The sequence below is a fragment of the Propithecus coquereli genome, unplaced genomic scaffold, assembly GCF_000956105.1.
Source record: "Propithecus coquereli isolate 6110/MARCELLA unplaced genomic scaffold, Pcoq_1.0 Scaffold212, whole genome shotgun sequence".
NCBI classification, from domain to species: domain Eukaryota; kingdom Metazoa; phylum Chordata; class Mammalia; order Primates; family Indriidae; genus Propithecus; species Propithecus coquereli.
In genome coordinates this window covers 191,688-218,200 of record NW_012146301.1, presented here as the reverse complement: position 1 = coordinate 218,200, position 26,513 = coordinate 191,688, and the positions used below count along the sequence as shown (strand labels likewise).

The window sequence follows — 26,513 nt, the reverse complement described above, 5'->3', positions numbered from 1 at the left end:
AATCTGCCCCTTTATCATGAAGATGATGCTTCAAGGGGGAATAAAACAGCTGCTTAAAAAAAAAAATCTATGAGAGTACTATGAATTATTCTGGAAATGTTTTCATTATTAAGTGATTTTGAATGAGAAATGTCACCTGTAAAAATTCATATCTGACAGTTAAAACTTGAAAATAGACTTTTCTAAGCTACTTAAAAATATTCACGGTTGGGCACGGTGGCTCATACCTGTAATCCCAGCACTTCGGGAGGCCAATGCAGGGTGATCACTTGAGGCCAGGAGATTGAAACCAGCCTGGGTAACACAGTGAGACCCCCATCTCTACCAAAAGAAATGAAAAACTAGCCATGCATGGTGGTGCACACCTGTAGTCCTAGCTACTTGGGAGAGGCCAAGGCAGGAGGACCACTTGAGCCCAGCAGTTGAGGTTGCAGTGAGCTATGATCCAGCCACTGCATTCCAGCCTGGGGGAGAGAGTGAGAGCTTGTCTCAAAAAAAAAAAAGAAAAAAAGAAGAAGAAAAGAAAAAAAAACCCTCACAATTAAAGAGTTTTAGGGGATTTTGAACTCGTTATTTAAAATATAAAAATTTGACAACTTCCTTATTAATTTCTAAGAACTTGTTGATATCAGAAAGGATGACAATATGCTAGCTGAATGGAACAAGAACTTCTGCATTATTGATTGATATGATTTAAAAATTGTGTCATAACATACAAAGCTCAGTCAAGAATATTTTCCCATTTAGCCCTTATCTTTGTTAGGCATCCTTTTCAACTATTAAAAACGCCACCTAAATGAGCCCCACATACAATCACACCTATAAATCCCTGTCAAAAAAAAATTAAGCATGTTCAATTACATTATCAATATTTTTAGTTGACTAAAAAGGATTTTACTTTTAGTAAAATGCATTTCTAAAAATGTTTTATCTTTAAAAATATTTTTTGAGCATCTTATAATGTAAATAGTACAGCAGTGTAATAGCCGACGTATGCATTTGTCAACACATATTTAACAGTAAAAGCACCTGGAGTCGACTGATTTCTAGTTCGATTGGCAAATTTAGTCTATAAAGTAAGTTATACCATTAGTTAAACTATGCTTCTCAAATTTTACAGATTAAGGAGGAAATATAACTGCCAATTTTCAAGCAAATTACAAAACTATTTTTCCACATGGATGTTTTGAATATATACTGGATTTCACAAACATCTGTAATTTTCGGTTTAAATGCAGAATTTCATAATCACACTCATTTTGAACAGAATAAATGGTATTCAGGTACTCATGAATCTTCCTCTAAAAGACTCCATTAAAAAAAAAAAAAAAAAAAAGGAAGGATATACCCATTTTTTTTGTAACATAATAATAAAAGTACACTTGCAAACACACCTATTAAATTCCTGGCCAGTTCTGCAGCAATATCACAGATTTTCTTCCTCATGCTAGATTGTGTTTCCATCTGAATAATCATTAGTAGTTCACTCTTGATGGCAGTCTGAACATCAGAAGGAAGTGTAGGATAGACTTCATCGAATGCAGAGGATAAAAGACGTCTTAGGAGAACGGCAGCCATTTGTCTAGCCTATAAATAGAAAACATTATTAATAACTTGATGTCTTACTACAGAAAATATTTCCAACAAACTAGATTCACTCTACCATTGATACATTTCACTGTTCTATTTTTATATTTCAAAATCACTTTATTTTTTTTTAAAAATTGAAAAACTCTAATCACATTAGTCTACTGTATAAAAAGAGTGACAAAATAAGCCATTTTTATTTATGGTTAAGAAAAACTCCTAAGCACATTGGAATTCAAATAGAAACACATATCTTTGCAATGATATACCTGTCTTTAATTCCTCATTTAATACATTATTTGGGAAAAAAACAAATCTTAAAAATAAATTCCAAACCCTTTATAATGCTCTTTTCCTACCTCTCTGTCTAGTTCCCATTCTACAGTATCAACTGCCTTTCCTATTTAACCTTAGGCTCCCAGCCTGACTTTTCTTATTATGTAAACACATTTTCATTAGCATCTTAGATAAAGTGCTATGAAATCCATTGACCTTGTTATGCTTCTTTCATGCAAATAAACATTACAAGTTCCCAATACCTAAAACGTACTAACTGATCTCAATGTGAATTTTCTTGGATTTCCATTTTCAAACCTCTGGAATATATTTCAGTTTGGCATTTTCTGCATAACATCCCTTGAGATTATGAAAATAAAAGCTGATACAAATGCCATTCTAGAGTCTTATCATATCAAACCAATAAATCATTGGACCCAATCTTTCCTGTTTTCATTTTTTTCCAGGCTGCTACTCATTATCACTATGATTACTCTGGGACTGTGACCAACAAAAAAAGTTAAGCTATACAAATAAAATTTAATTTTTTTTCCTCCTTTACTTTTCACTGAGAAATCTTTATATTAAATAACTTATGGCAGGTAGCAAACTTTAAAAAATATTTACTATATGCCCTAGAAAGAATTTAACATAGTTGAAATGTTTATAAATGGTTAAAAATTGTGTGTAATTCCTCTCACACATACACTAAAACTATGAAGCTACAATGAAGATGCTGAGGCTAATTCATACCATCATCTAATTCCTAAATCAAATTAAGATTTAAATAGGATTTAATACAAGGTTTTAAAAATATAATTCAGTAGCTTTCATATTATTCTTGGCTTTAAAATCTTTTTAGTAGCTAACGCACACTGATATTCAAGAATTAAAACCGCCATCTGTTTTTAGTGATAGAAGTTATCTTTTATGTGTTTCTTCTGTATGACATTCATTTTGAGTTATAGAAAAAGAATAGTTACAAAGGCAAGGAGCACCTTTTGTCATCTATTTTAAAAACTGAGGCATCTATTTTAAAAACTTTTATACTGCTTTTTAAGTGCTATGAGAGAACATGAAATTGCCAGTGTAAACTGATTTGACTGAAAAGTCAGGTAAAACACTGTAAAAGTTTCGTGTGACTTCATCTCTACCAAGTTCAAACATTTTACATATAGTGTGACTCTTAGCAAAGAAATCTTACTCAATGAACTCTAAACGCAATGTTTAATAGGTGGAGTAAGTTTTCTAGACTTGGGTATTTTGATACCTTTTCCAAAGTAAACAGATATTCAATTGTATTCAATATTTATGAGGCTATTACTTTATTGGTGGGGGGGGGGATTAGCTACTAAATGCATAGGATAGTAGAAAACAATAAACCCTAGGAATTAGTTTTCTTAAAATTGAAGCAAATTTGAATTTGGTATAGTAACTAGGTAATTAGCTAAAAACCATGATTTAAAAAAAATTCCAGAACTTAGAATCTTTAGTATATATACTTCATCTAGAGATAGCTAAGTATAAATTTTAAAAGACAGACAAAAAGTATTTTTTGAAAACACTGAACACATTAAAACACTGAATTTTCTCCTTTAGAATGAATTGTTTCAAGGAAAAACAATATTTTTAGCTACAGAAATCACTTAAATTTAACAATTCTTATGTAATTATTTATAAAATCATTAACTTTTATCTACCCTGGATATATCTTCTTATATGGGAAAAAAGGAAATTCTTAGTCTTAATAAAGAGTACTTAAAAATTATACTGTAATGCCTAAGTGGCTTCAGGCAAATATTAAGTTCAAAGTTCTAATAATGTGTACGCAGTAAATAACAATTGTCATTTCCACTCTGACCTTCATCTAAAACCCCTATATGATTTATAATAATATAATATTCTCAGATATTAAGGAAGTACCTCTTCAGCAGCTGTTGTATTTCTGATGGCTTGTAAGAGGAATGTGATCTTTGACTGGCCTGGGATGTTCTCATAGGTTTCCTACATGAAAAAGAAAATTAAAGTTTAGAATATAGTGTTAGAAAACTACACGAGTAAACCAATGGAAGAAATGGAATGAAGAGTGGGAAGGACCCATGCATGAGAAATCATTTAATCTAGGTCTGGTGTTGGTATTTTTTTTCTGTGATATGAAATATACTTCAGATAGTTTGGGAAAGACATGTCATCCAAGGGGTTGCTTCTCAAGTTCCTTTCTACCTATATCTCTTTAACAGATGTTTCTAACGTGTGTGCACATTCTCCCAACTTTTGCTCCCTGGTTAACAAACCTAAAGGCCTGGAGGCCAAAAAAAAAAAAAAAAATCACCAAACGTGACATGAGCTGCCACGCTGCAAAATAAGTGCTCACTTATTATCACCTTATATTATGGGAAACTACTCATCCTGGCAACATTTTTTAGACTTGATGATGTAGAACTAGTTCAAATTACCACTACACTTAGAACCACCAGACATGTATCTCAGATGAAGCAAGTCAGAAAAAGAGAAAGGAAGTATTCAAATCCTTTCTGTCACATTTTCTTTCAAGCAAGGATTATACTAAAACCATATATATAAATGAATGAATGTGTTCAGGAAAAATTTGGCCAGGAGATTTTAATATCTTTTCTGGATCTATTAGCAAAAAATTTTATGACTTAGGACACTCTTTCCCTTCTCTATTAAAAATATAAAACCAGAACAAATTGGTTGACAATAAAAAGTTGACAACAGTTAAAAGACAGATGGACAGAATGGATCAAAAATCAAGACCCAACTACATGCTGTCTACAAAAGTAAGTTGAAGTATAGATTTTTGTGCATATGCAGAAATTCTAACAATGGCAGTCTTTTACTGTGGAAATCAATTTAAGTATACTTGGAATTATTTTCCCTAAGAAGCTCTTAATAAATAAATGATAATCCACTTTTATCTATCCAATTTAAAGGTCTAAGGTAGATTACATTAATTTCTTAGTAGTCTAAATCCAAAGAGCTTACTTGCTCTCTCACTGCTACCATTCCTCTATAATCTATCTGGCTTCTCTTGAAAGAAAGGGACAAGGAAGTTTGAATAAGAAGAGCACTTTGAATCCTTACCTACCTTATACCTTTCATTAACTGCTCCCTAGTATTCCCTGAGATACTGACAGATAAGGAAATAAAGGCTTATAAGTTAAATGACTTGTCTAAGACCACAGACAGTACATGGAAGACAGAACTCTGGTCTTCTAAGGCCAACCATATTCAAAATCTCTCTGGCACTGAAACCTCTGGGTTTCACCCCTAGGGGATTACCTCACTAAACAGCCAAGTTCTATTTATGCAATGCTACACAGTTTTCAAACTTCTCAAATATACTTTTGTTTGGGGAAGAAGAGATTTGGGGAGAAAGCAGAATTCAAGATCTCCTGATAACCTCGAGTTCCCACTCTAGTAAAAAGTACATAGGATCATAACAATGCTGAAAACTGTGCCAAAATGTATTCACAGCTGAGGAAAGAAGATGGTCTGAATTTATTTATTCAGAAAGGAGATAATTTGTGTAAAGATACTCACAAGCTAATTGCAAAAAATAGATATGTACCTTGAGATTTTTTCACTTAATTTTTACCAAAGCAACTAAAAGATCAATCCTGTTAAAAGAAGTACTTTAATTTTTTATTTAAAAAGTCTCACAGTCCCATAGAAACCTCTTTTTCTTTCTTGTACCTAGCTTAGCTTCTAATACAGTGTTGATGCTATAAATATTCAACACTTAAATTTCCAGTGGTCTAAATTGAGTTTTTGAAAAAAATTCTTTACTAGGCTATCACTCTCAGAAAACCTGATATAAATTTTGAGGATCTCTACCCTCGTCCAGGTGGAGCTATTCATGTAACTGAGCTAACCCTAGCAGAGACTTGTAAACTTTAAGTCAAGTATTAAACTTTATTTCATAATGAATCAGAAGTCAATGGTGGGAGAGTTTAGTATGAGTGACAGATGACTTCTGCAAGAGTTTTCTTCCCATTTGATATGTTCTACTGTGGTAATCCAAATATGGTATTACATCTGTACCATAAATGTGGTCAAAGATAATGGTTTGGCAAAAAGAGCAAGGCCATAAAATCAGAAGTGTAATTTTTTCTTAGCCTAAATAGAATTTAAGTTACACAAAAGCAGGGATGGTATCTCTTCATTGTTGTATCCAAGTACGCAGCACATTAGAGAACAGCCAATATAAAGAAAATTTTAAAGAATATTCCTAGTACTAGCCCAGTTAGCTTCAGTGAATGTTACCAGTATTCGGTAAATAAAATTTCAATTCCATTTGATTCCACCTTACACAACCACACAATGTAAAAATCTCTCCTCCCCTCTTCCCTGTCCACAAAGGAAAAATGCTAATATGTACTTATCTCACTCATTCCATATTTACAGTGAGCCTACCTTGCATGAGAAATGTAAAAGAGGGGACATGAAACTTTTACCTATTAAAGAACTTTTACCTGGTTCCTCAATAATCAGGTATGTTTTTCAATACGTTATCCTCCAATTTAAATCTGAACAATGAAGTCCTATGTTAGAATCAATGAGGAACAAAGTCTGTATGGAGAACGTTAATAATATAATCTATGCATATGATTAATAAAATACTTAAGCTTATGTCATATAAAAATGTCCAGTCTTGAATATTCAATTTTGGGGCTAGTCAATTATTTGTTTATTCATGTTAGTTATTGCAGTGTGAGGCTCAGGGACATGCAAATTATCTCTTCAAATGAGAAACATTTTCTGTAAAATTAAAAAGAAAAAGAAATGTGCTTGCAGGTTTTAATAGAAATAAAATATAAAGCCTCTGAAATGGCTTATACAATGGAAAAGTTTTAAAACATTTTAGTTTTGAAGGCCTTCAATGATTTCAACAAAATAGAACAATAAAAAATTCTTTTATTGTACTTGATTTCATATTTGAATACAAAACAAGTTACTGTGGTCAATGGTTTGGTATTTATTTGTCAACTAAGTATTTTTATTTTGACTGAGTATATTACAAAGATATTTACTGAGCCCTTGCCAAATTCTTTTGTTCAAAGTATTTCTGTATTTGCTATATCAGACTTAATATTCAACTTTATTTAGTTTGATTACTTATAAAAGGTGTATTTCATAAGGCAAAAAAGAAAGGGGTATTACATGGCACCAGGGAGTTTCTTCCTAACATTTACATTTTTTGGTCATATTAGGAAAATTCTGTATCACAGTGCTTACTGTACATATTAATATATTATCAGGATATGCAAAGAAAGTAAAAATGTAGTATCTGAATGTTTTCACTAGGAATAAAGAGACTAAGAGAACAACAGTACTTATTTCCAATTGTTCTTTATGAGAAAATGTGCTGAATGCTGCTAACTATCCCCAAAGTGATGTAAGTGATAAAAGATTTACAACAGGCACCAATTGGAATTCAAGCTAAACCAGACACTGGTATTTAGTTCAATAGAAGAGAGATTCCCCACTAGGCTTGACAATAGAGACTTAAGCAACTGGAGGGAAGAGGGAGAATTAAACTAGCTTACTAATTACAATGCTGTTCTGCTTTGTAACACATGGAAATTTCTATTATGGGTTAGGATTAAGAACTTATTTTGGTGAAAAATTACCTCTAGAGTTAGCAGAACATGTTAAAATATTTTTTAGCATCATGATATCACAAGGACAAATGGACGTAATTCATATATGCATATTATTTCTAAGGACAAATGCTATTTTTAGGTATTCTACAACAAACCTGGCAAAGTATGCAAAGATAGGTATTCATGTACTCCTATGTATAGCTCTATTTTTAAGAGGACACTGGAAATCTCAATATCCATTCATAGAGGATTGCTTATATAAACAATACATCCACCTATACAAGATATGATCTATACTGCTTAAAAAAAATCTCTTATATGGCAATGCGAAATATACTGAATGAAATATGCCAAGTTGCAAAAGAGTATGTATTACAAGCCCATTCAAGTAAAAATGAATGTACATGTATATGCTTGTACAGATATATTTTCAGGGAAGATTCATGTTACACTTAAGTGATTACCTTTGGGGAATGGGATTAAAAAACTATCTGTATTGTTTGAATTTTTACTCTCAACAAAATACATACATGATAAATGAATAAAGTTATTCAAATAATGCTAATAGTTGGAAGTGCTTTTTCATACAGAATCAAATTTCCAGTGTATTTACTTCACTTAACTATAAAACCACAAAGCATAACTAGCATGTCCTCAATCTATTCAAAGTAAGTATTAACAACATTGTGGTTTTAAAGACTATAAAACTCTTTGGGTCCATGAAGTCAGAAGAGGATCTGTCCTCAATTTCATTAGCTATATGTAAAATGAATTTTTGCTTAGTAAAAATATCTGACTGAACACTCTTCACTAAGTCTTATAAAAATAACTCCACATAATCAAGTTCGAAGGTCCACTCTGATAATGCACTTAAAGGAAACTGGAAAGTTTCTCCCTTCTCACAAGTATCCCACATTATCTCAACGCTGACAATGTACACATTAGTCTTCTATTGAACCAAGCGTCTTACTGCTACTTGGTAAATGAGTTTACAGATACGTATGAGAAAAATGTCTCTTCAAACTATATCCACAATTCCACATCTTAGAGGCCAGGAGCCAGAGATGGTTAAAAAAAAAAAAAGATTGAAGTAAGATTTAATGAAGTTAAAGACTTAAACATATGGTATTGTTCCAGTTAAACAACGGAAGTCCCAATACATCCATTTATGTTATGAAACCACAAATCTCTAGAGATCAAAGAAAATTTGTCTGAAGAAAAGAGCAAAGTGGAAGGTGCTTACAAAGAAACCATAAAGGCAACTTCACAAAACTGGGGGTTGAGGGGAGAGGAAAATCCAGTTTCTGATACTAAGAACCAGAAATGAGAAAGAGAACTAAATGGAAACAAGTGGAAAGGAGCAACAAGGCAGAACACACATTTCAAAAGGCGGGGATGGGGAAGGCAGGAACAGTGTGGGAGCGGGGAGGAGAAGAAGCAGGGGCGGTGGGTCAGTTAGCAGTCAGGGTTTGGAAGATCAAGAGGGCTACGTTGGGTGGAGACAGAGGCTGGAAGGGCGGAGGAGACTCCCGCTGGGAGAAAGCGGGAAAGGGGCTGGGGGGAGCAGGGAAGGGGCTTAGCCAGCGAAGTTGGGGCCTGGGGCCCCTCCAGCACCCCACACCCCCTCCCCGCCGCCGGCTTCCACCTCTGGGAGGGAGCAGCGTGTCAGGAGCGTCCGCACGTGTGTGCGAGAGGCGGCGGGGAGGTAACTGGCGCCGGGAGCCGCGGCGGCAATGGCCGGAAAGGCCCGGGGGCACGGCCGGGAGCCGCGGGCCGCCTCACACGTGGGCTGCGCGGCCGCCGTCCGCCGGGCCCGGCCTGCGTCGCCGTCGCGTCGGGGCCGAGACCCGGCGGGGCCGCGTCGGGGAAGGATCGGCGGGCCGACCCGGGCGCGGAGAGTGGGGCGGCGAGCTCGGTTACCTCTGCCTGTTTCCGGACCACATTGTCAGGGCTGAGCAGGTTTCCCAGGAGCAGGTAGAACTGTTGCTGCTCCGCCGCGGTCGCCGCCATTGCGCTAGGCGTGAGAGAGAGAAGGAGGGAGGGGAGACAGGAGCCGTGAGGCGCGCTGGCGGGCCGCTGGCGGGGTGGGGGCGGGCCCAGCGTGGGGACCGGCACTAGCGGCGGCGCGGGGCTAGGGGGCCGGGCGGGAAAGGGCGGGGCAAAGGGGAAAGGGGAGGACGGGGAGGGGCCCCGCGACCTCTCACCCCGCAGCGGCTGCCGGACCCAGCGCCTCATTGGCTTGGGGATAGGGGGCGGGGCCTCGCCCGCCTCCTCGGGGGCCGCGCCGATTGGCCACGCACCCTACAGTGCCGTCACAGGTCGCGCGCGGCGGGCAGCCCGGCTGGGCGCGGGTGGGGCGGGCCGACGGCTTCGCAGCCCGGCCGGGGCCGGGGGCCCGCACCGGGGCCGGGCTGCGTCGCGTGGGCAGCGGGAGGAGCCGGCTGGCGGACTTGGCCGCGGCGAGGGGCGTGAGGACCGGCTGGGGAGGAGGGGTCAGCTCCAGAGCGCGGGAGATTTCGGCGCCGCGGGCTGACCGGCCTCCTCCCCGGCCGACCTCCAGTCCATTCCCGCGGCCCGAGGAGCAGGCCCCACCCCCTCGACCCCTCACCCTCAGGCCCCCTAGCCCGCCACCCCCTAGGAGAAGGGAAGTCTTTTGAAAATCCAGTTCCTATTTAAATTCCACCCCCAGCCTCTACCGACCCCTCAATCTGTCAGATCCTTTGACCTTTCCCAGGGCTGTGACTCAGGCCGCCCCTTCCTCTGGCTGCGCTCACCAGTGACTCACGCCTTGGGCTTGCCCGGAACAGGGGTTAATCAGCCAGGGGCTCTCCTGCCAGACTGCCAGCTCGCGGTCGTTCTGGGATGTCCACGTAGCACACTTGCCCCCACCCCAGGATCCATGACTATTCCCTTGAATCCCTTGTTTTGGGGTCCTATTCTCTCAATGGTTGGAGAAAGTCAAGAGAAACATTTCCCTCCCCAAAACAGCACTGGTTTGTAGGGCTGATATCTCAATAAGTATTTATTAATTCCCACCAGGACCGAGGGACTCAGAGACCTGATTTCAATGGCAGCACAATGCACTGATAATACACGCAATCTGCCTTTACTGCTGGGGCTGCCAAAGGCTGAGAGCAGAGTTCAAATCAAAGGGCATTTCTGTTGAGATCCTACTGTGTCCAACGCATGGGGCTAAGGGTGCTAGTGGAAGAAAGCAATTCATTTTTGCTAAAAATGATGCTACATTCCTGGTGAGGTTTTACATTGGATGAGATGAAGAGTAGTGGCAGCTCAAAGTATTTAATTTAGGGAATTTAATTTCCTGTTGGCTATTCTGCTGTAGTTCCACTCTTTGAAAGTCTTAAAACATTTGCTCTTTGGTGAATGATTTTAAATCTTGGCTGTACATTGGAAGCACCGGGCCACTGTGTTCAGAATCTGGGCTGAGGTCCTGGGATCCACATGCAATGGCGATGGCCAGCCAAGATTTTTTAAAAGATTCTAACCGATTCCTAGAGAAAATTCCCTCAGAACGTCTTAGGCTGTGTCAGGGATAGAATTCTCTACCAGAGGTCCGCAGATCTATCTTTGTAGAATTGATGTTTCTTAAATGGCACAATTTTTCATTCTGATGCCACATTATTTCTTTAAAGACAAACCATTATGTACATTAATTTGTCATTTGATTTAGATTTAGATTTTATTTTTTTGTAGGTCTAGTGGGCATGTCTCGATTCTGAGGAGGCTTCTTCTTCACCCAAGGTTATTAAGAATTTAGGAATTAACATAGTAAAACAATTATTTCTAATGACTAGGTTAACAATGAAATAAATTGTCTGGAGTCTTGGTCAGGATATGGCCTGATCGCCAATTACTTTTTAACACCTGTTGTAGTATGTGTTTTAATTGGCAATGAGTCTGTAGATTACATATGTTTGCTTAATTCTGTAAAATCATAGAAATTTCTATTAAATAATAGAAATTCCAAACGTAAGTTTGCAGAATTTGTCAAAGTAGGGACTTGTTTTTTAATGAGGCAAAGCATAAACTTAAGATTATTTTAGGCCAGAAACAATTTTGTATTAGTGGTGACATCAACTGCTAGAATATGTAATTATAGCTGAGCCTTATTTTGACATTGTAAATAATCAAAAGAGAAGGAGAAGAATTTTAAGGTTAATGAATAAAGAGATCCCCAAATAGGAGAAATTTCAGTAAACTTGGAGTGGATGGCAGACATTCTCACAATGGAGACCAGTTCTGGTGTCCAGAAAACCTACTAGGTGGGGACTGTATTTTCAGCAGCCAGGTTGGCATTTTGGAGAGTTTATAATGCTCAGCTTTTTGGGAGATTTACTGTACTTAGAAGTCCATTTTCCATGGAGAGACTCCTGTTTGTTTTATAAGAGAATTATTTTCTTATAAGAAAATATAATTATTTTTCAGATATATAAAGGCAGCCTACAGGACTATAAAGTTGTTTATTTCCCAAGGAGATTGGATGGTAGAAGGTAAAGAGCCTTGAACTTGAGTCTAGTGGATTTAGATCTTTAGTCTCTTACTACTTTGTGTGATCTTGAGTGAGTACTTAATGTTAGCCTCAATTTCTCATCTATAAAATAAGGATAATAAAAAGTATAATAGTTTTCATCAAAAAGTTCTAACAAATTATAAATGGAAATAAAAGGCAGAGATAGAAAACTTTGAGCCTCTCTCACTCCACATTAGCTGTCATTGCTTTGGGCAGATTAACTGTGAATGGCAGCTCCCAGTGCCTTTCTCTTCCAGTTTATTAGACCTCACGTTACCTCCATTAAGTGCTGAAGGCGTATTTGCTTAATGCATTTGCAACCCCTCATAAAAAAAAGGGTAAGGTTAGGGGAAAAAGAAGACTCAAAGATTCAAGGGGTACCTGAAATCTAGGTAGTGTAGGATTTTGATATTTGTCCAGAGATACTGCACAGTCTGGGCATGACCTATGTGTAATACTACAGGAGGCAAGGCTCCTTAACAAGAGAGCATCGGAATCCTCTCCTGCTGCTGCTCTTGGTTTGGTGGGCTCCCATGATGATAGGAGTGTTCTGGAAATGGAAGAATGCTGGAGAAGTTAGGCTTATAATAGCAGTCTCCAACCTTTTTGGCACCAGGGACCGGTTTCATGGAAGACACTTTTTCCACAGACTGGGGCCGTTTGGGGCATGGTTTTGGGATGATTCAAGCACATTACATTTATTGTGAAGTCAGACCTCTCTGCTAATGATAATCTGTATTTGCAGCTGCTCCCCAGCACTAGCATCACTGCCTCAGCTCCACCTCAGGTCAGGCAATAGATTCCCATAAGGTGTGTGCAACCTAGATGCTTCGAATGCACAGTTTACAGTAGGGTTTGTGCTCCTATGAGAATCTAATGCTGCTGCTGATCTGACAAGAGGAGGAGCTTATGCGGTGATGCGAGTGATGGGGAGCAGTTGTAAATACAGACGAAGTTTGAAGTTTGTGGCTCACCTCCTGCTATGCAGCCCAGTTCCTAACAGGTCACCAAATGGTACCAGTCCGTGGCCTAGGGGTTGGGGGTGGTAGGCTTATAAGACCTCTGTGAAAGCTTCTCTTAATTGGGGTAGAATTTGGTTTTGTCTGTCCTTTCTGATTTATAGGGTGGTGAATGCAAATAAAATAAGATTCTCTCAAATGCACAATCTAACTTTTTAAAAAGTTGCCTCCAGAGCTCCAAAAGTTGTAGAACTTTTAGTACTGGTAGTTGTAAGCACTTATTTTGAGGGTCAATTTAGATAATATAAATGAAAGTATTATAATCTGTAATTGTACACAAATCTAAGATGATGGTATTCTTTATAGACATTTGTATTAATGTTAAATTGTACAATGAAAAAGAACTTTGACTTTATATCCTCATCTGTAAAATTGGAATAATAGTTCTCCATAGGAGTATTTTAAAAGTTAGGATAATATATGTCAATTTACATAGTATGGTATCTGCCTAAACAGCTTTAATTAGTAAGATGGATTTTGGAGTTAAATGAGACCGTAAACAAGTAATGACTCTTAAAGCTACATGTGATGCGGAGTTGTGTGCATCACATTTGTGCTTTTATAAAATATATTTGCCTATTTTCTATTAGTTTTCCAATTGTGTGGAGTGAAAAAGTATTTGGAATGGATTATGGATATTCAATAGACACTTGGCTGGTAAGTAAAATTTCTGATTCTAACATTGATGTTGTCTGTTGCCTAGATAAGAGCCAACAAAAAAGATGGGAACTGTTGAAAAGTTGTTTATTGAAAATAAATATGCTGAACTAGTCACGTTTTTTTCAGCTGCTTTTTATCAAAATATCCAAGCTTCTCTTCTGAAGCAGTGTCTTAAGAGTCAGAGCACCTCAGCCAGGGGCAGGTGGGACCTTAACATTCCCGAAGGACATTGCACACAGTAGGCTCTCAGCAAATTGCTGAATTGAACACAGGCAGGGGAAATTTTGTCTCAATTACTTTCTTTTGCTCTCTCTCTCTCTCATAGTTTTATATTTGAAATTCACTGCATATATGCAGGTGGATGGATTCATTTTAAGGAGGCAGTAGAGTTTGGAGGCTCGGCGCAGAGGCTCTAGAGCCAGCCAATATGAAAGTTTAAGTGATGGCTTCACAACTCACATGCTGCGTGATCTTGCCCAAGTTAATTAACCTTTCTCAGCCCCAGTTTCCTCTTTTATGAAATGGAGATAATAGAAGTACATTTGCCACTGATTAAAATACTTGGCATTTGCCACCGAGCAAATGCTTGATGATTATTAGTTGTCATTATTAACGCAGATTGAAACCTCTCCAATTTGTAAATTTAATTCTGATTGCACATCTGTTAGATTATTACATTTTTATATTCCCATTATATATAAGTAGTCATATTATGAGGAATGCATAATAATTGTGGTTAAGAAAAAATTTTAAGTTTGATTTGATCATCACAGAACATTTAAAGGCCATTTCCAGCTTTCAGTGCTACAGTTGCACTGTCCAATGTGGTAGCCACTAGCCGTAATGGCTAGTTATTATTTGAAATGTGGCTAGTTCAAACTGAGGTGTGCTTTAAGTATAAAACACACACTAAATTTCAAGGACTTAATAGGAAATTAAGAATAACAATTTACGCCAGGCGTGGTGGCTCATGCCTGTAATCCTAGCACTCTAGGAGGCCGAGGCAGGAGAATGGGTTGAGCTCAGAAGTTCGAGACCAGCCCAATCAAGCAGTGAGACCCTGTCTCTACTAAAAATAGTAAAAATTAGCCTGGTGTGGTGGTGCACGCCTGTAGTCCCAGCTACTCGGGAGGCTGAGGCAGGAGAATTGCTTGAGCCCAGGAGTTTGAGGTTGCTGTGAGCTAGGCTAATGCCATGGCACTCTAGCCTGGGCAAGAGAGTGAGACTCTGTCTCAAAAACAACAACAACAACAACAATAATAATAATAATTTTTTGTTAATCACGTGTAGAAATGATAATATATTGAGTTAGAGTATGTTAGTTATATTTATTAATAAACTATATTGTTAAATATATTAATAATTTCACCTGATTCTAAAGTATGGCTACTAGAAACTTTAAAATTACATATGTGATTTGCATTTGTGGCTCACATTATATTTCTATTGGGTAGTGCTCTTTGCTAGAGAATAAAATAACCAACAAGCTACATATAGGTGTCCTACATACTTTGTACATTGAGGTTTAGAAAGTAACTTTTCACCAAGTAAAATCAGTTACCTTATAGTGGTTTCTGTTGCTTCCAGTTTTCCGTCTTGATTCTCAGGGATTTGGAGACATGATACAGTACTTTCTGAGCAGTGTTCCTTGCTTAGGAATTTTCTTCCCCTGCTTGTTTGACATAAACAGAATTGTGGAACTGTAGAAGGGAATTAAGACACTAGATTTGATCTTGTAGAATAAATCCTTATAAGTTAAATCAAGGACTGGTTAAGAGTTGGGGGAAAGAATATCTTTTATTTTCTTGATGTTGTTTTCATTTAAATGTGGTAAGTGGGTTTAAAAACCATCACTTGTTGCATTTTAAAACCTGAAATAAAAATATACTTGGCAGAAGGATTTCGTTTTTAAGTTAAACGTTTTTCCTTCAAACACAAATAAGTTGAAAGGAAAAAGATGGAAAAAGATACACCATGCAAACAGTATCCAAAAGAGAGCTGAAATGGCTGTATTAATATCAGACGAAATAGACTTTAAGAAAAAAAGTGTCATGAAAAACAAAGGAGGACATTTTTATGATAAAAGAGTCAAACAATCAGGAAGATATAACAATTTTAAACACATATGCCTAACAGAACCCCAAAATACATGAAGCAAAACCTGACAGAATGAAGGGAGAAATAAACAATTCAACAAAAATAGTTTGAGACTTCTGTTTCTACCTTATACTAATTGATAGGATAACTAGACAGATCAATGATAAATGAAGACATGAAGAATAATATAAACCAACTAGACCTAACAGACATGTGTAAGACACTCCACCCAACAACAGCAGAGTATACATTTTTCTCAAGTGCATATGGAACATTCTACAGGATAGACCATATGTTAGGCAAAAAACAAGCCTCAGTAAATTTAAAAGGATTGAGATAATGCAAAATATGTTCCCTGACCATATTACAAATCAAGAACAAAAGGAAATTTGAGAAATTCACAAGAGGTTAAAGCATACTCCAAAATAACAAATGGGTCAAAGAAGAAATCACAAGAGAAACTAGAAAATATTTGAGATGAATGAAAACAAAAATATAGGATACTAAAACTTATGGGATACAGTGATAGTGCTCCTAGGGAAACTTAGGCCTGTACACTTACATTAGAAAAGATGGAAGATCTCAAATCAATCATCTAACCTAGTTTCTTACAAACTAGAAAAAGGAGGGCAAACTAAACCCACAATTAAACGGAAAGAAATAATAAAGACTAGAAAGGAAATACATGAAATAGAAAATAAAAATAACCCAAAATTGTTTCCTTGAAAAGATCAACAAAATTGACAAACCTTTGGTTATACTGACCAAGAAAAAAGACTCAAACACTAAAATCAGGAATGAAAGAGGGCATATCACTACCAAGCTTTCAGAAACAAAAAGATTTATGAGAGAATACTATGAACAATTGTATGGTAACCAATTAGATAACATAGATGACATGGACAAATTTCTAGGAAGACACAAATTTTCAAAACTGATTCAAGAAGAAATAGAAAACATGAATAGACTTATAACAAGTAAAGTAATTGAATTAGAAATTTAAAACTCCCCACAAAGAAAAGTCCCAGACTAGATGGCTTCACTGGTAATTCTACCAAACATTTAAACAAGAATTAACACCAATTCTTCTCAAACTCTGCCAAAAAATAGAAGCAGAATGAACACTTATTAAATCATTATATAAGTCCAGTGTGACATTCATACCAAGACTAGATAAGAAAACTGTAGACATTATTGACACAAAAACTGTCAATAAAATACTGCAAACTTAATCCAGCAACATATAAAAAGGATTGTCTACCATTATAAGTGGAATTTATCTCAGGAATGCAAGGTTGGCACAACATATGAAACTCAATGTAATATACCATATTAATAAAGTATAAAAACTATAAGATCATCTCAATTGATGTAGAAAAAGGCTTTCAAACAATCCAATACCTTTTCATAATAAAAACACTCAACAAAATAAGAATAAAGAGGAACTTCCTCAACCTCATAAAAGCCATCTATGACAAACCCACAGCTAACATTATACTTAATGGAGAAAAACTGTATATTTTCTCACCCAAGATCAAGAAAAAGACAAGAGTGTCCATTCCCACCATTTTTATTCAACATTTTACTGGCAGTTCTATCTCTATTCACAAGTGACATGATTTTGTACAGAGAAAAATCCTAAAGAATCCACACACACACCAAAACCAAAACAAAACAAAACAAAAAAACCCAACTGTAAGAACAAACAAAATGAGCTCAGCAAGGTGGTAGGATACAATTACAAAATCAATTGTACTTCTATACACTAGCAATAAACAATCCACAAATGAAATTAAGAAAACAATTTTATTTACAATAGTATCAGAAAAGAACAAAATAGGAACAAATTTCACAGAAGAAGTATAAGACTTGTAGGCTGAAAATTATAAAACATTGTTGAAAGAAATTAAAGAATACCTAAATAAATGGGAACACATTCCATATACATAGATTAAAAGATTTAACATTATTAAGATAGTGATACACTCCCCTCATTGATCTATACGTTTAAGGTAATCCTTATCAAAATTCCAACCGCTTTTTTTTTGGCAGTTATAGACAAGCTGATCCTAAGATTCACATGGAATTGCAAGAGATTCTGAATAGCCAAAACAATCTTGGGAAAAACAAAAGTTGGAAGACTCATACTTGCTGAATTCAAAGCTTACTATAAAACTATAGTACTCAAGACACTGTGGTACTGACATAGGATGGACATATAGATCAATGAAATTGAATGGACACTCCAGAGATAAACTTTACATGTGTTGTCAGTTGATTTTTGAGAAGGGTACTGTGATGATTAATTTTATGTTTCAACTTGGCTAGCTAGGCTGTGGTGCCCAGTTGTTTGGTCAAACAGTAATCTAGCTGTTGCTGTGAAGGTATTTGTCGATGTGATTTGACATTTATAATCAATTGACTCTAAGTAAAGCATATTACCCTCCTTAACATGGGTGGGCTTCATCCAATCAGTTGAAAGCTTTAACAGCAGAGACTGAGGTTTCTGGAGGAAGAAGCAATTCTGCCACAAGACCACAGCATAGGAACCCTGCCTGAGTTTCCCACCTGCTGGCCTGCCCTACAAGATATGGACTTACTAGCTCCCACAATCATGTGAGCCAATTCCTTAAAATAATTGATAGATAGATAATCTTCTGTTTCTCTGGACAACCCTAGTCAATACAGGAGTCAAGACCATTCAATGTGGAAAGAACAGTCATTTCAAAAAATGTTACCTACACAACTGGATATCCACATGCAAAAGAATGAAGCTGGACCTGTATCTCACACTATTATGAAAACCTCAGAATGGATCCTGGACCTAAATGTAGGACCTAAAACTCTCTTAGAAGAAACCATAGGACTAAATCTTCATGCCTTGAGTTAGGCAATTGTTTAGATATGACACCAACATCACAAAGACAAAAGAGAAAAACAGATAAATTGGACTTCATAAAGTTAAAAACCTTTGTGCTTTTAAGGACACCACCAAGATACTGAAAAAACAACCCATGGAATGGAAGAAAATATATGCAAATAATATATCTTATAAGGGACTTGTATCCAGAATATATAAAGAACTCTTACACTCAATAATGAAAAGACAACCCAATTAAAAAATGGGCAAAACATTTGAATAGATATTTCTCCAAAGAAAATATACAAATGACCAATAAGTGCATGAAAAGATGTTAGACATCATTAAATCTTTATGGAAATGCAAATCAAAACCACAACACAATACTCCTTCATACCCACTAGGATGGCTTTAATAAAAAAAGCAATAGCAAATGTTGTTAAGAATGTGAAGAAATTGGAACCCTTATACTGGAACCCTCATACTTTGCTGATGGGAACATAAAATAGTACAGCCACTGTGTAAAACAGTCTAGCAGTTCCTCAAAAAGTTACCATTTGACTCAGCAATTTCACTTCAAGGTATATGTCCAAGAGAAATGAACACATGTTTACACAAAAACTGGTACATGAATGGTCACAGCAACATTATTCATGATAGCCCAAAGTGTAAACAATCCAGCTTTCCCTCCACTGGTGAATGAATAAACAAGATGTGGTGTAAGTATACAATGAAATATTACTTGGCAATACAAGAAATAAAGTACTAATATATTCAACAACATGGATGCACCTTAAAAGCATTATACTATGTGAAGGAAGTCAGACAAAAAGGACCACATATTTGTTGGTCCCATTTATATGAAATGTCCAGAATTAGCAAATCCATAGAGACAGAAAGTAGATTAGTGCTTGGACGGGGTAAGTTAGGAATGAGTGACTGCTGGAGGATATGGAGTTTCTTTTGGGGCAATGAAATGTGCTAATGGTGATGGATGTACAACCCTGTGAAATATATTAAAACAACACTCAATTGTATACTTTAAAAGGCTGAACTTTATGGTATATGAATTATATCTCAATAAAGCTATTATTTTAAAAACACTTTTCCTTAGAGATCTCGGGGCGATTGATCCAGACACTAATTACTGATTTTTTTTTCATTGTTCACAGTATTTTTATCTGAGTTCAGAATACATGGATAATAACATTCCTTACCTTCAAGCCTTTAAGCATTTCTATTTTATTTTTTTTCCTCCCCCCACCACTTCAATAAGCTGGTCTATCTCTAAGCATTCCTAAACCAGTATCTGGGGAGAGGAGGAATGGGGAGATTCAGATATGATGCAGCCTATAGATTTTCCTTTCTATCTTTTTGCTATTTGTAGCAAGTATCTTACAGATCGGACACAATGACATACGCCTTTTACCCCAGGCATTATGATGACACACACAGTGGAGTGTTAATTGTGACATCAGTCCACATCTCCAGTTTGCAGCTACTCTCAGTATAGGTTTTTATCAGTCCACAGTTAATGAGGAAGAAACAAAAGGGAATAAATAGTTCATGTTCTTCGATTCCACCCACCCCGTGTGTAATACTGCTTGATGCCACATTTAACTGAAGTAGTATTTATTTAATAAGCATTTCATTCATTTCATTTGTTTAAAAAATATTTATTGGGTACCTTCTCTGCGGTGGGCGCTGCCAGGCAGTGGGGATTCAGTGGCATGCCTGTGGCAGAGTTCCCATCTTTTAAAGAAGTCAGATAATAAGTAAGAAGATAGGATAATTACATATAGTGATAAGTGAAAAGAGAGGATAATGGGATCAAGAGTGACAGGAGTGGGGGTGGGGTGCTACTTTAGGGACACAGTCTTTTGAGGGGAGGTGACAAAGGCAGGTGAAGATATGGAGGAGATTCCCCCAAGCAGAGGAGACAATACAGAAGCTCTAAGGGTGCATTCCAGGAAGGAAAGAAGGGTATAGCTGGAGGGCAGCAAGCAAGGAGGGAGAGGCCTGGGAGGTGGACAGAGGCCAGGTCACCCAGGGCACTGCCAGAGCTCAGCAGTGCATTCTGCTGCTAGGGTATCCTGACAGTTCGGTGGTGTGGCTTGTTCTAAGGCAAACGGGAAGCCATTGGGGGGTTAAGTAAGAGTTATGACCTGAAAAACAGCTTTAAAAGGTCATCCTGGCTGCTATATAGGAAACAGAGTAGGAGAGAAGGTGAGGAAGCTGCAGGAGGCTTAGGAGGCCGTTGCAGTACTCCAGAGAAGACAGAGGCTTGGACTGCAGTGGGAGCAGTCAGCAGTGTCCCACATGGTCTGTTTTAGATAGTTTTCTTTTGGAAATAGAGCTGGACATGGGGTGCAGAGGCAGATCCAAGTTTTGTGGGACCTGAAACTTATACAATTTGGGGGCCTTCTGTAAGAAAAATAAACCGAACACAAAATGAGATAGAGGACAATGATCAGGTCCTGAGCGAGGGAGGGGCCCCGAAGCTTAAGCTTCATGGTGAATCCTTCTTTGATGGTGGCAGGGAGTGGGGTGAGGCCGGGAGAAATCAAGGATGCCTAGGTTTTGTGTCTGTGTAACAGGTGATACCACTGATATGAGAAGGAGGTGTTTGGGACAAGGTCTGGAGAGAAGGAAACAAAAGCTGGGGTTCCCTCATGGCATGTTCGAGGTGCCCGGTAGACAGCCACATGGTGCTGTCCAGTGGGTGGTTAGAGGGGATGGAGCCCAGGAAGAGGGCAGGGCTGGAAATGACAAGTCATCACTTTCATGGTACTCAAAGCTCTGGGAATGGGTGACATCGCCTTGGGAAGAGAGAGCCAAAGATTCCACCCCCAGACAACTAGACATTTACAGGTCAGGCCCAGAAGGCTCCTAGTTTCAGCTTATAATTTATAATCCAAATACAATCATAAGAGGAAACTCGTAGTTTAACATTAGGCATTTAAATTCTAATTCCCTTTTGATATCTGATTGCAAGGGTTTCTTTTACACTTAGGAATCTACTAAGGAATGTAAGGATAGTTGGATGAACAAGTAGGCACACATGATAAGAAAAAGTCAATTACACAAAATCTTTGATCGAGGGAGTTGCTTTGTTTTCATTTTTTCTTATACATCACACAAGTAGTAGGATTTGCTTGGTGCCAAGTAAATAATTATTTTTCTCTAAATTTTCTTCAACCATTCAGCTCTCTTACCATCGAATCTATTTCTCTCCCTCTCAGAAACTTTAATAATATGGAATTTAAACGATCATTTAAAGAAATTAGATCAAACTAATACTAAGATATCAAAAGACCGGTCCTCTTCCCATCTTAATCTAAGGATTTATCTAGTTAGTTTTGTTTATACTTAAGTTTTTGTTTGATTATTCAGAGAGATAATAGCCCCTACCCTTTTAAAGAATGTGGGGAGGGAGTGGGAAGAGTAGGAATGTGTTTTAAGATCTTTCTGCCACGTAAAATCAGAGTGATACTGGACCCGTGGGATGTAAATGCTTGTGTTACAGGGATTCAGTTACATGATGGGCCAAGCACTTTCTCTTGAAACATAACTATATATAGAAAATCTGGATAGAATACACCTCAAAATAGGAGTTCTGGTACTTATACCTGAACACCATCACTATAAATCAATTTCATCACGTTATTACTGAAGCTGGTTAGACGCAGTTTGCAGAGACTCCTGTTCTACTGTTGACTTGGCCCATATGAATTGACTTATTTAGTGGTTTTGAGATTAAGGGCTAAATCTTTTCTGAGGAAAGAGGGGGACTATTCTATTTAAAAACTAGATGGAAATCATAGTATTTAAGCTGTTAACTTTAGGAGAAGCTTTAGAGGAAAGATTATGTTAATATATATATTTAATTTCATGTGGTGGTAGGTTATAAAGCAACTAACCTAATCCAGATAAGAAGATAGAAAGTGATGGGGTATTTACTAGGATGCTCAGGGGAGAACTTTCTGACATCCAGCAATGCCTTTCTTCATGAAAATTTTCTGGCAAAGTTATTTAAAAGATTAATATTAAAAATGCTCAATTTTTTTCTATATCAGATTTTTATTTCATGATAATAGCTATCAAGATTTTGATCTCTTTCTGAGTGATAACCTCCTATACTTTATGGGATTTAATTCTCATTTAACCAATGAAAACACTTTAAACATTTATTAAATCCTTCATGGCCTTTTGCAACCTTTTGAAACACTGGATTACTTTCACCTTTCTGAGGTGGGGTGTATAGGACAAGCGCTGGGCCTTGGGGTCAGGACACCTGGCCCCAGTTGCAGCTACACCGCTAACCAGCTGTGATCCTGAACTGGGCTCTCGATGCTTTCTGAGGCCTCTGTGTCCTTACCTGTGAGTTGGGAGAGTTGGACAACACCCCTAGGGGATCTTTCCAGTTGCAACATTTCAGCATCATCAAGCCAGTTACCACCCTGTGTTGTAACAGAGCAACGACTATAGCGGCCACTTAGGGGAGCTTGATCTGCAACGAAACTGCTCTGGATCTCTGGGATTTCAGCTCTCTATTTCTGCCTGGATTTTAGAAGTACTTTTTTTTCTCATTTTCCTTGTCAGTCAGTTGTCACTTATTTTAGCTGCCAATATATAAAATGACAGCTGTCTCCACTTGTCAGCTGTGTGCTTTGGAAACAAGATGACCAAGTGCAGAAGAACGGAGCACAAGGGTATATGAACTTGGCACAGAGAGCCGAGTGTATTTCCTGTAGAACAGCATGCGTTAGTCTATGACAATTATTTGGCCACTTAGGTATTTTTCACTTGAAGGTTTATAACTATGTTCCAGAGGATTAACTCTACTGGAAAGCTAACACAGTGCTCCAACACAAAACTGTCTCTCATACTAGCCATTGGGGTACCAATATATAGATGCATGAACTCTTAAGTGACAGAACAAAGCAAAACTGTTTATGAAAGTCTAAATTAAGCTTTTATATATATTATAAAGGCATTCCCATTTGACAAGTCCCCTGTATCTAATAATTTTCTCTGTAAGACGACATTTTGGCCTGTTTACCCCTAGTTAGAGGATTAAATTCTAGTTAAGTAGATGGTTCATTAAATAGTCTTTTGACTATGTAATGATTTAGTTTTCCCATAATGAAAATGAATTATATTTACCCTCATTTACTTGACTAGAGATCTCTGAAAACGAAGATAAAATGTACTCACTCTCTGAGAGGACGCAACCATAATGTGTAGAAGCCCAAACGGGAACTCTAAAGATTTTATGCAGAACATCTTGAGACTTGAGAAATTCAAGTCACTATGAATCACACTGGGGGGGAGGAGGGGATGGGTATATTCACACCTAATGGGTGCGGTGCGCAGCGTTTGGGGGATGGACACGCTTGTAGCTCTGATTTGGACGGGGCAAAGGCAATATATGTAACTTAAACATTAGCACCCCTGTAATGTTCTGAAATTTTAAAAAACACTTTTTTTTCAATAGGAAAGCAGGGTAGAAAATCCTGGTGGATTGGATTTCGATTAATTGGTAAGTAGAAGGTGAAATGATCCAGAAACAAATATCATAAGTGTAGGAGAAAATAGTAGGAGCTTTTTGTTATAAAGGAAGTATAGACCAGAATTAGCAATGGCCAGAGACAGAGCAAAATCTTTCTGATACTTATGGACTGACTCACTTGGGTACTGCAAGGATCCTGATCAGGAAAAACAGCTGTGCCCATGCATGGGTCCTGGAAAAGTTTCTCCCCGGAACCACCTAAATGAAATATAAACTCATTTCTGACTGTTTCAAGATGGCTATGAGATCATTAGGATAATAACCTACATTCTTTTGGGCAACTCTAATCAAGTGATGGTTCTTTAAGCACATGGAAGAGTTGCCAACTAATTTAAGGCAGGTGGAACTTGTTATTGATTTTAAGAATTTAGGGGATTTTTGAAGGTGAAGAGGTAAATGCCAAGGAACAGTGAGCAATGATGGAATTCTCATTCTTTCATCCTTGGTTTCTGTGCTCTGACCTTTCCTTCCTCTTAGGTACTGTGGTGACTCTGGGAGACAGGAGGCAGAGAAACACTTTCCTTCCAGTATCATGCTAATTTGTTCCTCCGTATGGATTAAGTTTCTACATTTTTTACATCTAAATGCGAGGTTTGGGGATTACTTACAGCAGGCAAAGCTGTTCTCTGCACTATGGTTGCTCCAGTCGTGGGATGTCGCTAATCCCACAGTTCCGACTTCATGGCTCAGAGAGGTCGCCATGGAGACACCTGGCTGCTATTATGACCCGCTGCAGGTCAGCAGCCTCGAGCTCCTGGCCATTTCCACCTGCCCTCCCACCAGCGTCACAGGCCCAAACTTATGCAGGCATTCAGACGTTCAGGGTTAGCTCAGGTGTACCCAAAGCCACTGAAGGGAGCCACTGGCCCTTGAGAACTCGAAACTCATGCTGTTGAGGGCTACTCAGACTGGGTACAAATGTGTCATCAACTTCAGTTTTGAAACTATATGAGTAGTTTCTTTACCGGTGGATTTTGATTCTATTCACAACTCAACTGAAAAGAGAAATTGATCTCCCGAATAGACAAAGAAAACTTTGTACAAAAGCAATAGGAAATTTCATATTAAATAAGTTTATGGCAATTTGACTTATAATAAATTCTCAGCTGGGCGTGGTGACTCACGCCTGTAAGGCCAGCACTTTGGAAGGCTGCGGCAGGAGGATTGCTTGAGGCTAGGATTTCGAGTCTGGCCTGGGCAACATAACAAGACCCTGCCTACAAAAAAAAAAATTCTTTTATTATGGTTGACACATAATACTTCTACAATTTATAAGGTGTAATAAATTCTTATATGGCTGATTAACATCAATTTTAGCCTATATTCTCCTGGTCCTTGATGCCCTAGATTTGCTACATTTAGTATTTTGTTATGCCATTTATTAATTCAGAGCATTAATTAAAGCTAAACTGCATGCTTTTTATTTTTAAATTGCTTCACAAGACGTGCGGACTCCTTTCTCTGGGTCATATTTTTTTTCCTGGTAACGTGACATCTAAGCACTTTCAGGGTCCCTCTGCATATCCTGAAAGTTCTTCAGCACGATTCCTTGTTCTTTGTCCTCACTCGCATCATATGTCACTTGTTCCAACATTTTGGCTTGTGGGCAGGTGTCCTCATGGCGTTTTGTTCAAGGCTCCTACCAAGAATCCAAAACCAGAATTTATGCAGGTTCAGAATCAAAGATTCAGTGGTTATAAAGTGACCGTGAACTGCATGAAGAACATTTTAAAAGAACGAATCCCAGAGGTTCCTCCAGATCCCATGATATTGACCAGTGGCTTTGTTTTTTGGAAGGTGCTGACAGACCTTGGCTGCCTAGGTTGATCCTCAGGCATTTCAAACCCACTCTGAAGACTGGGTTTAGGGGAATATATATTGATTTCGTCATTACCAGGCAGAACAAGGGGGAGAGTGCTGAACAGGAAGCACTGTGGTGGATAAAGGTAGGCTAGAAAATCAGGTATAGGGAGCACTGTGGTGCATATTTTGCACTGAGGCCTTGTTTGCTTTGTATTCATTCCACTTTATCCAGCCGTAGTTGAGCTGTGAGAATCTTGGATAATTGGAGAACCCCATGGTCTCTTCTTCTTCTCCGTTTGAGAATGTCCACCTTCTGGCGATCATGTAGACATGTTGTCCTTCTTCAGTTAACAGTAGGTGTGGATCCTCCAAGTTGTTCATATAGCTTTCACGGCATGCCCTTGAATACTGCTATTCAGGGTGGTGGTGTATGTGTTAGTGATGGATGATGTAAATGGCTTTTTGTTAAAAAAAAAAAAAA

At 37.9% G+C, this 26,513-nt stretch overlaps 1 protein-coding gene across 2 annotated transcripts in view; it reads right to left on the bottom strand.

Moving 5' to 3' along the window:
- IPO5 (importin 5) overlaps positions 1-24,421 on the bottom strand; it is a 55,662-nt gene extending 31,241 nt beyond the window's left edge. Inside the window, exons 1-5 of one of the 2 annotated variants that reach the window (XM_012644445.1) lie at positions 24,348-24,421; positions 15,262-15,372; positions 9,411-9,504; positions 3,787-3,867; positions 1,395-1,587 (exon numbers count right to left, since the gene is read on the bottom strand). In XM_012644445.1, coding sequence (XP_012499899.1) covers positions 1,395-1,587; positions 3,787-3,867; positions 9,411-9,500 — 364 coding nt within the window. In that variant the 5' untranslated portion in view covers positions 9,501-9,504; positions 15,262-15,372; positions 24,348-24,421. Of the gene's footprint in view, positions 1-1,394; positions 1,588-3,786; positions 3,868-9,410; positions 9,627-15,261; positions 15,373-24,347 lie in introns of those variants that run through there. The other variant, XM_012644446.1, reaches the window with a different exon arrangement.
- Positions 24,422-26,513: the final 2,092 nt, after the last annotated feature.